The sequence below is a fragment of the Mizuhopecten yessoensis genome, unplaced genomic scaffold, assembly GCF_002113885.1.
Source record: "Mizuhopecten yessoensis strain PY_sf001 unplaced genomic scaffold, ASM211388v2 scaffold10917, whole genome shotgun sequence".
Lineage (NCBI taxonomy): Eukaryota > Metazoa > Mollusca > Bivalvia > Pectinida > Pectinidae > Mizuhopecten > Mizuhopecten yessoensis.
Window position 1 is genome coordinate 631,402 of NW_018408786.1, and position 13,854 is coordinate 645,255.

Consider the following 13,854-nt stretch of genomic DNA (forward strand, 5'->3'; position numbering starts at 1 on the left):
AATTTGTGGCACAATTGATAATGTGTCAAGGTACATGCATAATATTGAGAAACTTGAGAATTTATCATTATGTATGCATATATAGGGATAAAATTTCAATATATTTGATTTCAAACAGCCAAGGTTATTTAAGGACATATTTGGTTCAAACTTTGTTGGTATTGTTAGCTCACTTGGTCCAAAGGACCATATAGTGAGCTTATGCCGTGGCGCAGCATTTGTCATCAACTTTTTCTTTAAAACGCATCTCCTCCTAAACCCCAAGAGACGATTTCAACCAAATTTAGTTTGAAGCATCGGTAGGGGGGGGGGGCAGTCATTTCTTAAATAAATGAGGATGGTTCGACCCCAGAGGCCAGGGGGGTGGGGAACTTAAATTTGCTTTAAAACGCGTTTCCTGTTTAATGCCAGAGAGGATTTCAACCAAATTTAGTCTGAAGCATCAGTAAGGGGATGTAATCATTTTTTAAATTAATGAGGTTAGTTCGACCCCTGAAGGGCAACTTAGCTCAAATTTTGTATTAAAACGCATCTCCTCACCCAAGAGACGATTTTAACCAAATCTGCTCTGAAACTTCATTGGGAATGGCAATCATTTCCTAAATAAATGAGGTTGGTTCAACCCCTGAGGCCAGGTGGGCGGGGCCCTGAAGGGGAACTTAGCTAAATTTGCTTTAAAACACATCTCCTTAACGCCAGAGACGATTTTAACCAAATTTTCCCTGAAACTTCATTGGGGGAAGGCGATCATTTCCTAAATAAATGGGGCTAGGAAGTCCGGGCCCAAAATGGGAAAATTAAGTCTGAAGCATCAGTAGGGGAGAGCAATCGGTAAATAAATGAGGTTGGTTCGACCCCTGAGGCCAGGGAGGTGGGGCCCTGAAGGGGAACTTAGCTAAAATTTTGCTTTAAAATGCATCTCCTATAAACCAGAGACGATTTTAACCGAATTTGCTCTGAAACTTCATTGGGGGAGGGCAATAATTTCCTGAATAAATGAGGCTGGTTCGACCCCTGGGTCTAGGAAGGCCTGGCCCCAAATAGGAAAATTATTGAATACTTTGCTTTAAGACGCTAATACCCTCTAATTGCAGAGTGGATTTCCAAAATTTGGTCAAAAACATTATTGAGGAAGAACAAACATTTCTTAATTGAATGAGGTTGATTTAACCCCTGCGGTCCTAAGAAATGGTACAGCTAGATTATCATATTCTATGGTGTAGTTTTCATAAATTGTTAAAAATTGGTTTCTAGGTTTATAAAAGCTTATATTTGAATGAAAATTGAAGTATTGTTATAGCTCACCGGGTCCAAAGGACCAAGGTGAGCTTATGCCGTACCGTGGCGTCCGTCGTACGTCCATCAACAATTTATTTAAACGACTTCTTCTTAACCACTGATTGGAATTTAACTAAATTTGACTGGAAGCATTTCTAGGTGGTAGGGATTCAAAATTGTACAAAGGGCGGGGCCAAAAGCAGGCAATTAGGCTATATTGCTTTAAGCAACTTCTTCTTTGGAACTAAGAAATGGATATCAACCATATTTGATTGGAAGCATTCTAGGTGGGGATTCAACATTGTACAAATCTTGGGGCTGAGGGGCGGGGCCAAAAGGGGGCAATTTGGCTATATTGCTTTAAGCGACTTCTTCTCTGGAATTAAGAGATGGATATCAACCATATTTGATTGGAAGCATTCCTAGGTGGTGGGGATTCAAAATTGTACAAATCTTGTACAAAACCCCAAAACTATCTATACAATTGTTGGGCATAAAGAGACGAATGCAGTCGTGATATTAGAATTGATCCCAGGGTCTGCCCCACCTTTGCAGACTTAACCCCTGGGTCACAACTTAGAAACAGTTGAGATCCCCACCCCAAAACTATATATATACAAATGCTGGGCAAAAAGAGACGAATGCAGTCATGATATTAGAATTGATCCTGGATTGGCCTTGGGGTCTGGCATATTCCCTGATACCTATACCTCTTGTTGATGAGTGGAACCAATGGAGGGAAATTGCTAAAAATTAAAAAATCAGTCGTGTCCATAAACGCCCATATTATATGTTTGACAAGATATAAAAGAGCAAAATATAGCCAAACAAGAGTAAGGCAAACAAATAAAATGGAGAAAGATGTACATTGAGAACCCCTAAAATAAGTACGAGGAGAATATATAAAGAATAAGGCCACGTATTCCTCGGCATCTTGGGTATCTACATCAAATCCAAGTAAGTTCACGTCCTGAATGCGGTCAGCTGGGGAAAGTGACAATCGGAAAGAATATTTTCTAATGAGATTATGATGGCGACCACAACACTTGCCTATAGCCTTGATATACATGCATCTCTCGAAACTATTTGCATTTTTGTCTTCAACGGTCGATACGTGGAACAATTCTGTCGATTATGGAAGCTTGGGGAAGTAGGGATGCTACTTTCAAGAAAGCCAAAGAGAATATTCAGGTTTGGAACAGCTTAATAGTAAGCTGTTCGTGTTGGCCATGTTTCCAGCATCTCCAGGGTAAATGAGAGATTGAGATACGACTTAAGCTGATGCTGATTATTTACTCAAGTAAATCGCCTGAGAGTTGAACAAGGGGCATTATAAAGAGTTTTGATAACACCTTTGTACCATCTTCATTAGTTCTTTGTCAGTTCGATCTTTTCTCTTCTTTCCTCTAATCTGTTTGATCGAGTCATGTTAACAGTAAATGCACCTTGAGGTAACTTTTGATCTAAACTTAATACTGATGTGTATGAAAGCCAACCTTCAAAGTGAGTTTGTCATTTCACATATTTACTAGTACAGTACTTAATGTGAAAGAAATAGAATCGATCATTGCAATATGAGAAAGATCTGTTTAGTTCTTCTTTTAATCCATTTTGTTTTTATGATCAGTCTCAAAATATAACATACACAACGAGGGATCAAGGGGAACCTACATTTAAAATTTGAGAAAGATCCCTCCCGTACTTCCCGAGAAATAGCGATAACAAACTTTCACTATCAAAATCCAAGATGGCTGCCTGTCGGCCATGTTGTTTATCCGATCAGTCTCTAAAATTGCCCTGCACAGCTAGGACCAAGGGGAACCTACATATAAAATTTAAGATCCCTCTAGTTCTACCGGAGAAATAGCGGTAACAAACCCACACTATCAAATCCAAGATGGCTACCTGTCGGCCATGTTGTTTATCTGATCAGTCTCAAAAAAATGCCCTGCACAGCTTAGGATCAAGGGGAACCTACATATAAAATTTAAGATCCCTCTAGTTCTACCGGAGAAATAGCGGTAACAAACCCCCACTATCAAATCCAAGATGGCTACCTGACGGCCATGTTGTTTATCTGATCAGTCTCAAAAAAATGCCCTGCACAGCTTAGGATCAAGGGAACCCTACATATAAAATTTGAGAAAGATCCCTCTAGTACTTCTTGAGAAATAGCGATAACAAGAATTGTTTACGGACGGACGATGGACGGACGATGGACGCAGGGTGATTTGAATAGCCCACCATCAGATGATGGTGGGCTAAAAAAGGTCCTGATAAGCTCCATATCAAACCTCTTGAAAAAAAGTTGGCTGGTAGAGCGGCGCGAATTGTTCCCATGCCAACAGCTTCCTGGAAAATCTTGCCACCGAAATAAGCAAAGATAATGCATATGTCAACCAGGAACTTGGTCCTGGTCATTGTCAAGTGTCACAAAGTATTCTGTAACATAATTTACAAACATATATTGTAGTCGATATTTAAGAGCTCTTTGATTTATATAAGGGAACAAATGCATTCCTTCTGTGTGGAATGGTGTATGGTAAAGAGTGGGCAAGTCAAAATTTCTAATAGAAGAAACAGGTTTCAGCGGTTTGATCAAAAGATCTCCAAGTTCTTCTAAATCCACATTCCATTAACTTCACTCCTGGAGGCTGAAGTGAAACAATGCAATTGATACCCCAAATTCAATGGTACCGAGAATTATGGATAATGGCTTGGTGAAGCAATAGAAGAACCAGTGATAAGACGTTGTTTATCAGAATCCAATAAAAAATCTTTTCATTACAACCGGTATTCTGAAAGATGGTAATACATATGTATTATGAAAATATATAGGTAGGGGTTCCATGGTTATGAAGAAAGCCTAAATCTTTATGCAAGAAGGAAATGTTTACTAAGTTCAAGTTATTGGATGCTTTTTCTGCCGACACAACTACCTACTTATGCAGAATAAGAATATGCTGAAGGAGGAAATATCTAAGGTCACTAAGATTTAAGTTGTTTTATCGTTTGCTTTCAGTTGGAAACGTTTGAAACAATGGGATAAGAACGGATTAAAATTCTGTAATTCTGATTTGCTTGAGCATTGTAACTATCCGTGTGAACAGACTTTAAAGGGTCGAATTCGGTTAGCATTGTGAAAAAAAATCATCAAGTTTCCAAGCTAGTTTTCAAAAGTTAATCGGGAACACTTTTAAAAGAATCCCCGTGTGAAGTTTGTAATACGGAGAGAGGGAGTGAATACAGTGTGGTTCAAACATAGAGTACACACAATGTCAACATAACATTGTACATCTATGAATTTGGTTTGACTTTTGTAATATGGACACCCATTACTACGATTACGTTTTACTGGAGAAAAGAACAAAGACGCTACATTTGTATGACTGCATTCTGGACAAAACAAGTTTCCTACAAGATTTATACGGCCAAGACATCTTTACAGTGGAGATGTGCTGAGAAATCTTGTGTTATGTGTCTCCCATGGTCATAGACAGATTAGAATGGTCGGATGGGTTGGAATGTTGCTGTTACATTAATTTTTCCCACGTTTCACTGACGAACGATGACTCTATCTCCTAAAATCAAGATGTTTCCTTAACTCCAAAAATGTTTCCTATGGAAAATCTCAAGTTAAGTTTATGAAACTGATGCCACAGAATGTCCACCTGTGTTCAGTGCCATTGTTTTATCACCAGGCCCTTGACATTTATTACCGTAAATAGAACACAGCAGTTATTGAATAGCTAGGACTTCAACACATATTTTAATTTTGTCATTGCAACTGCAAGCTAAGCTAATAAACACTACAAAATGCATAGGTGTCAACCTCTGAAACCTCCAATGAGCAAGATCTCCCTCATTCCACATTTCTAGGGAGAAATAAGTGCATAAAACGTGACTGAAACTGCTTTGCTCAATTTATCTTTCCCTTTTTTAGTTTGTATGCATCAAAATTACTCCAAAAAGAATTCATTTGATTCAAACAAACCTGTTATGATCATTACACACACCCTACAGTAACTAGGAGATCATTTGACAACAGGATGAAAATTTTGAGTTTGTGGGAGTTTGGACTTGAATGAGGGAGTTTTCAGGTAGATTGGTAATTTCAGGTAGATTGGTAAATTTTGGTCAAAATGAGGGAGTCTCCCTCCTAATGAGGGAGGGTTGACAGCTATGCTACATATATAAACAAGAGGCCCAGAGGGCCTGTATCGCTCACCTGTTTCTTTTGTTACATTCAACTGACATATAGGTAACTTAAGACCAAATTTTGTAACTAGAACACAAGGCATTTTAACATCTCTTAAACGGTTCTGAAGATATTGTTGTTTGACACTTGAAATTTTAATGTTAAAGCTTTTAACTCATATTGACCTTTGACTCCCGACTTGCATTTAAAGTTGACCTTTGACCTCATTACTGTAATAAAGAAAACAATTCACACAGCTGGTCTACATAACATACCGAAGTATCATGACTCTAGTCCAAATGGTTCTTAGGATATTGTTGTTTGAAGTTTTTAACATAATTGACACCAGAAACCTTGGAAGTAGGTCAAGGTCATTTTAATGAGGAAAATTTATAACACTTCATCCCAGGTACCTACTGGCCAAATATCATAACCCTGAGCCTTATGGAAATTGAAAAGGTTGTTAAAGCCTTTGACTCATGTTGACCTTTGACCCCAACTTGAACTTAAAGTTGACCTTTGACATCATTACTGTAATTGAGAAAAATATTTGCACTGATGTTCTACATAACATACCCGAGTATCATGACACTAGTCCAAATGGTTCTTGGGATATTGTTTGAAGTTTTTAACATATTTAACCCCAGTGACCTTGAAAGTAGGTCAAGGTCATTTTAATGAGGAAGTTTTATAGCACTCCATCCCAGCTACCTACTGGCCAAATATCATGACCCTGGGCCTTATGGAACTTGAGAAGAAGATTGTTAAAGCTTTTAATCAAAGTTGACATTTGACCCCCGACTAGTATTTAAAGTTGACCTTTGACCTCATAACTGTAACTGTGAAAAATATTTGCACTGCTGGTCTACATAACATACCAAAGTATCATGACTCTAGTTCAAATGGTTCTAAGGAAATTGTTGTTTGAAATGTTCACATATTTGACTGCTGTGACCTTGAAAGTAGGTCAAGACCATTTTAATGAGGAAACTATATAGCACTCCATCCCAGGTACCTACTGGCCAAATATCATGACCCTAGGTCCTACAGTTCTTCTTCAGAAGTCGTTCAAAAGAAAAAGTTGACGGCCGGACGCCGCAGTACGGCTTAAGCTCACATGGCCCTTTGGGCCAGGTGAGCTAATAAATGGACACAAGTGAGGCTAAAATCATCTTTTATTGAGCTCAAACTCCTATGTGAAATAATTCTATTTTTTCAGTACAAATCAGTGACATGGCCATAGCCAGTATTAACATGTATACATATTTTCATTTTATACAGCAACATAACTATTACACGTAATATTCTACTTTTATGAACATGTTTCTCATTGCATATCTATATCAAAAGCAAATTATGCAATAACTAATAAGAAATATTCATAGGGCAAACAGAGTAAGCTACAGGTATTCAGTTAAAAAGTTAACATGGAATTAGGGGTTGGACAAATTCTAGTCCATGCTTTGTACAAGAATTTTGAGTTCCATGGAAAAAATCAGAGTTCTGAATCTATTTACTCCTGAAAGTGTTGTAATTACAAGCTAACAAACTAGTAAAGACGACTGACAATGCAAAACAGTTTATAGCTTTACATGTAATCTATTGTTGACTAGTTTGGACATATTGGACATGTGTCTTCTTTAGAACAAATTTAAATATCAATAAGACACAAATTTAAATATCAACAGTAAACTGTAAGATTAAAAATATATAGTGCCTTATGTGTAGGGGAGCCAACAATGACCCCAATAGGACACCAAGATCTGTAGAGATGCACCACCCTGCCTCATTACAGGCTGACAAGCTTTCAACTGAGGCCAAATAAGCCTAAGATCAGCCACAGATTTTGTGACAGTAGCAAGAACCATATATACCAGAAGGGACCAGGTGTTAAAGTTATACATAATTTATTATATACGACAGAGGCCATATATATAAATACGTGAAAGGGGCCCAGATGTTAGGGCTACCACGTATACATGAGAGGGGCCCAGCTGTAAGGGCTACCACATATACATGAGAGGGGCCTAGGTGTAAAGTGCTAACACATTTACATGATAGGGGCACATGGCCAGATGTAAGGGCTAATGCATATACATGAGAGGGGCCCAGGTGTTCAGTGTTGCCTCTACTAACACTCTCTGCACCCCTGGAATATGTCGTGGCAAAATTGAAGGCTCAGTGTGTACCACCTTGTAAAAGAGAAGAGAAGACTTGTTCGATCCTTTGATGAACATCAAAAGAATTTTGCGGTCGCGTAACGGTACAGTAGACTGGCTTTTAAGCGGGTTGTCACTCCTTTGTAATCTTCAAAGGTTTATGTATCTGCCTAACAATTGGTCAGGTTTCTTTACCCGAGTCCAATCAAATAGCTAGCTGTGTGCCTTCAATTTTGCTATGACATATCCAGGGGTGCAGAGATCGAAAGTGAGCGTAGTACTGTAGTACTGGAGTATAGAGAATGCTATAATTGACATTATTCAGAAACTTCAGATTTTTACTACTATAATTGTAACCTATGGCATAAAACTGGAGGCATCCCAAAACACATTATACTGTATGGGATTATTTCTTTACAAAATTAGAATCTTGACTTTGTGATCATCAGTTGTCTCTATTTAAAAACAAAATCACAAATTTCAATATAAAGAAAAATATACAAAAATACTGTTGATGTAATAGGTTTAAAAGACTTTGGTTAATGGTATAATAGTTAAAAAATAGCAACCACTTTGCAAAAAATGAAAAGTACTGGTGATCTTAAAAAATAGAAACCACTTTGCAAAACATCAAAATTACTGACGATCTTAAAAAATAGCAACCACTTTGCAAAAGCGGAAAACTAACAATGATCAGATGATATCCAACAAATGTCTGTTACCATGATAAAAACTATAATATCATGCCTTCTAACTTCCATTGCACAAATGCTCATGTCAAACAACAAGGTGTAATTTCTTGTAAAGTAAGAAGTGAGAATAATTTATAATTCCTCGACTTATCTGGAGCCAACCTGTATCTTATGAACAAGTCTTATATGTAAAGTAACATATTATCAAAATAATAATTTATACAAAAAAACAGAAAGCTCATACACAGGTGATAATTTTCTTTTTTTTATTTTCTTTTTTGAAGTTTGACTGGCCTATACGCTAAAATTACTTCTAAATGATCTTTGATATAAAACTTACGGGTTTTCCACGTTATTTATAACACTGTTTGTCATCTCCAGTATATTAATGCCATTCCTTGTCACTTCCAAATATATTAGTGACTGTTATTGGTTAAACAGTTAGCATACTGTCACTCAATAAAACAGTAAGTTTTCTTTAGTCAATTAACAGACAGAGAAATCTTGGCTGAAATCCTGTATCCCGAGGCTTCCTTCAGAATGCCACCTCTTATCATTTTTTTTATAATTTTTGCGCATCATCCCAAACAATTACCTTTATAAGGTTATATCTAAATGCAAAATACAAGTGAAAAAATTGGTATAGTCTGTCATACAAGTGAAATGTATTTATGGTATTCAATGGGAAAACGATTAAATTTCTATCCCCCATTAAGTTTCTATGTAATACATTTTTTAAGTAGAAACATGCAAATGTTACTAGATCAAGAAAGAGGTGGGATTAATAGTGCGATCTTTGGCACCATTATTCTGATGACATTATTTATGCTTGACAACAAGGCATGCTATTTTGAATGTTCTGCTATTACCCTGAAGTATTTTGCAATGTTTGATGACAATACCCTCAAGTATTTTGCAATGTTTGATGACAAATATCCTCAAGTATTTTGCTATGCTTGCAGACAAAAAGAATATCGATTGTGTAGTAAATTATGTACATTGGTTTATGTAGCAAAGGTGTAGCAAAACAACCACTATTCAACTGTCACTCCACCTGCATCTGAGCAGAATTATTAATGCAGTAAATAGAAAGAACCATTCTGATTGGTCAATACTCGATTTGATAACTTCACACTGGCAATTGCTAATATATCACTGGTAAAAATATAATGAATTGAAATATTTTGTTAAAAATGTTTATTATGAAGTACCAGTACATCAAAATAAATGGTACAAAGTTGTAAAAAGTATTCTACATATTTCCTCCAACCAGCAGATCCATGTATAATTTGTAGTCAAACCATTCACTTTTTCTGTGACATAGATTTGAGGAACTCCGCAATGTTTATGTCACTGATGTCGTTGATATCATCAGGACTATAGTCAGTCATTGTTGCCGACAGCAACAGCGACGGATCAAATGCACCGGAATCATCCATGTCCTCATCGATTGGTTGTAGGTGATTCTGAGCCATGCCGACACTGGAAATAGAATGTGTACAGGCTTTTCTTAGTCTTCAGTTATAAATCTTGGTAAACGTCAATAAGTTACATCATCTGTACAACACAATTATAACAAGAGGCCCAATGGGCCTGCATCGCTCACCTGGTATAAATCTCACACTTGTAACCTTAAAAGTGATCTCAAATAAAGCTACAGGCAAAATATCAGTATTTATGATTAAAATTCATTCAAAAGACCCATTTTTTTTTTAAACATTCCACCTCTGTGATTGAAAGTCAAACAAAGTCATTATGTTGAACAAATTGTATAGCCTTTCATCTCAGGATGCAATTTGCAAAGTATTAATATCCTGGAACCCATGGTTATTCAGAAGAGGTCGTTTAAAGATTTTAAACAAATTTGACTCCTGTGACCTTGAATATAAGTCAAACATAGTAGTCCTTGATCCCAGCATGCTACTGACTAAATATCAACATCCTGAGCCTTTTGGTTATTCAGAACAAGTTGTTTAAATATTTTGAACATATTTGCTCCTTGCGACCTTGAATATGATTCAAGGTCATACATTTAAACAAACTTGGTAGCCCTTGATCACAGCATGCTACTGGCCTAATATCATCACCCTGGGCCTTTTGGTTATCGAGAAGAAGATGTTTAAAAAAATTAACATATTTGACCCATGTGACCTTGAAAATGGGTGAAGGTCATTCATTTGAACAAACTTTGTAGCCCTTCATGTCAGCATGATACTGGCCAAATATCATCACCCTGGGCATTTGGGTTATTGGGAAGAAGTTGTTTAAATCTTTTAACATATATGACCCCTGTGACCTTGAATATGGGTGAAGGACATTCATTTGAACAAACTTTGTAGCCCTTCATGTCAGCATGCTACAGGCCAAATATCATCACCCTGGGCATTTTGGTTATTCAGAAGAAGTTGTTAAAAGGTTTTTAAGACAATTGACCCCTGTGACCTTGAATATAATTGAAGGTCATTTATTTGAACAAACTTGGTAGCTCTTCACCCAAGCATGCTACTGGCCAAATATCATCTCCCTGGGCAGTTTGGTTATCGAGAAGATGTTTAAAGTTTTTCACATATTTGACCCCTGTGACCTTGAAAATGGCTTACGGTCATTAATTTTAACAAACTTCGTAGCCCTTCATCCCAGTTTGCTTCTGGCCAAATATCATCACCCTAAACCTTTTGGTTATTAAGAAGAAGTCGTTTAAAGTAAAATATTGACGCCGGACGCCGGACGGACAGACGACAGACGCCGCACCACGGCATAAGCTCACTTCGTGCCAGGTGAGCTAATAAACCCATAGGGATCTATGATATTAAACTATAGAAGATATGGTTTATTACAGAGTTTGATGTTTATCAGAAATTTCCTTGTCAGACAACACAAATTACTTAATTGCATCAAGGGAAGAATGCACAATAAGCATGTTCATGATAAACTATAAGACTCTTTCATGCCAAGGGGTGAAGGATAGGGAAATTGCACCTGAGGGGTTTTCAAATTTGGTAAAACCTGAGGCTGTGCTGAGGGTTATGCTGAATTTGAAAATCCAGAGGGTGGGATGTCCCTATCCTACACCCTTAGGCATGAAAGAGTATTAAGCACAGAAACCATGAAAATGATACTGGCTACCATTTTGAAAATATCAATTTTTCCCCTGAACTTTTTTGACGAAAACGAGTTCGTCTGCGAGATTTAGCATACCCCAGAGTTTGCCCAGAAAAAATAATCTCATCTTTTGACCGTGTACGGTAAATATATCGTAAAAGATTTTTATTTCATCACGTTGCCTTTTCCACACTGCAGCATCGGCCTTTTCCAAATTCGTGACGTCACGTCATTGTTGAGCTATTGTGACGTCCGCCCATGTAAGATAGGTTATCTTACATGGCCGGGTATGAGATAAACATATGTTCTGGTTTCACAAACACATTATAGTAGTACAGAATTTTACTGGTGTGAATACATTCAACTGAAGACTGACATAATCAAACTGATTTTATCCTCAGGCTGTGGTCATGCAAATTGTTTCTTTAATGAGCAGTAAATATGTCCCTCAATTCAATTTGCTTAAATAATGAAAAACACATGTAATTTACTTTTCATTAAAATTCAGATTCAGGTAAACTTAATATTTTTTCCAAAACATCTGAAAACGCCTTGTGCAAATTTAAAGAAGTCACAGTCTAAACATATATATAGTGAATTTTTTCTTTATTTTTTATAAAATTTAAAATCTGCAGTTTTACAAATACCCGGTACTATGGCAATAATGGGGACAAGATATTGCAGATTTTTTTTGTTAATTTAATGGGAATAAAAATTCATTCTGGGAGGGCGTATAACAGACAAGTCTTGACTGAATGTTTAATCAGTAGAATAGTACAGGTACTGTAGATTACTACTAATTTGCATAAATATTTATTTCATATAAACTGATTTAAGCATTGATTGCAAATTTGTGAATTAGAGAATGCTATATTTCATGCTATTTGAACATTAATATTAATTATCTATAGAATTATCATTCACAGAAAAACACATGCCTAATTCTCCTAAAGAATTAACAAAAAAACTATTCTTTCACACAAAAATAAAGTAATAATAAGACTTTTAGTATTAAATGTTTAAAAAAACAAGAGGCCCATGGGCCTTAACGGTCACCTGAGTCCTACAGGGTTTATTTTTGTTGTTGAAATATGTACCAATTTGAGTAAAAAATAGTTAAGTATAACGTTAACTTAAGTTTGTCAGGACCATGAGCTGATCATTCCTAGACCGAGTTTCAGTTAGTTTGTTTGAAATAGTTATTTTCAAAATAGCGGCCGTGGCGGCCAAATTGGATTTCTGATCGACCCGAAAAATAACAACACTTTGTCAGGACCATGAGTCAATCATTCCTGCAAAGTTTCAGTTTAATCGGCCCATTAGAACTTGACTTTAAGTTTGAAATAGCTTTTTCAAAATGGCGGCAGTGGCAGCCATATTGGATTTCTGATTGACCCAAAAAAGAACAAAACTTTGTCAGGACCATAAGTCGATCATTCCTACCAAGTTTCAGTTCAATCTGCCCAGCAGAACTTGACTTAAAGTTTGAAATAGTTTTTCAAAATGGCGGCCGTGGCGGCCATATTGGATTTTTGATTGACCCGAAAAATAACGACACTTTGTCAGGACCATAAGTCGGTCATTCCTACCAAGTTTCAGTTCAATCAGCCCAGCAGAACTTGACTTCAAGTTTGAAATAGTTATTTTTAAAATGGCAGCCGTGGCAGCCATATTGGATTTCTGGTCGACCCAAAAAAAGGAACGACACTTTGACAGGAGAATCGATCATTCCTATTAAGTTTCAGTTCAATCGGCCCAGTAGAACATGACTTTAAGTTTGAAATAGTTTTTCAAAATGACGGCTGTGGTGGCCATATTGGATTTCTGATTGACCCGAAAAATAACAACACTTTGTCAGTGAGATGTCAGTAACCTTCTCATGAAATATTAATGAAATCCCTTTTCCAGTATTTCAGCTTAAGTTGAAAATGAAAAATGTTAATGGACGACGCACGATGGATGAAGATGGATAGCAATAGGTCACTTGAGCTAAAAACCTATTCAAAGTCTGAGTTGTTAATGTTACAAAATGATAAGGAATTCCTATGGATAAAAGTCATGAACATATCATATAAGGCACAGTGTTTACACTAGGGTTGATCTGCAGAATTACATCCTACCTGTTGGGATCGTACACGGGGGAGTCCGGGCCGAGATGTGAGCCTTGAGGAGTCTGGGGATTGTTGTAATCCATCGGTGCTGCATTTGCTCTGAGAAAGGTACATTGATACAATATATTGTAGACTCTACTGAGGCAACTTACTTATGAATACATACAGTCAAACTTCGAAGATTTGAACTTTTCAGGACATTTTTACTAAGAAAAATTTGAAAACTTTGATTCGCAAATGTTCCAACATCGAAATCTTGAACATACCCGGTAAGACAGAATTTGACTCTTATGTATGTGACGAAACACAGGCTT

The 13,854-nt window shown here is 36.8% G+C and overlaps 1 protein-coding gene across 3 annotated transcripts in view; it reads right to left on the bottom strand.

Moving 5' to 3' along the window:
* Positions 1-6,633: 6,633 nt before the first annotated feature.
* Positions 6,634-13,854, bottom strand: part of LOC110463563 (signal transducer and activator of transcription 5B-like) — a 33,414-nt gene continuing 26,193 nt past the window's right edge. For all 3 annotated transcript variants that reach the window (XM_021518253.1, XM_021518252.1, XM_021518251.1), the window contains exons 21-22: positions 13,550-13,639; positions 6,634-9,809 (exon numbers count right to left, since the gene is read on the bottom strand). In XM_021518253.1, coding sequence (XP_021373928.1) covers positions 9,632-9,809; positions 13,550-13,639 — 268 coding nt within the window. In that variant the 3' untranslated portion in view covers positions 6,634-9,631. The remainder of the gene's footprint in view (positions 9,810-13,549; positions 13,640-13,854) is intronic.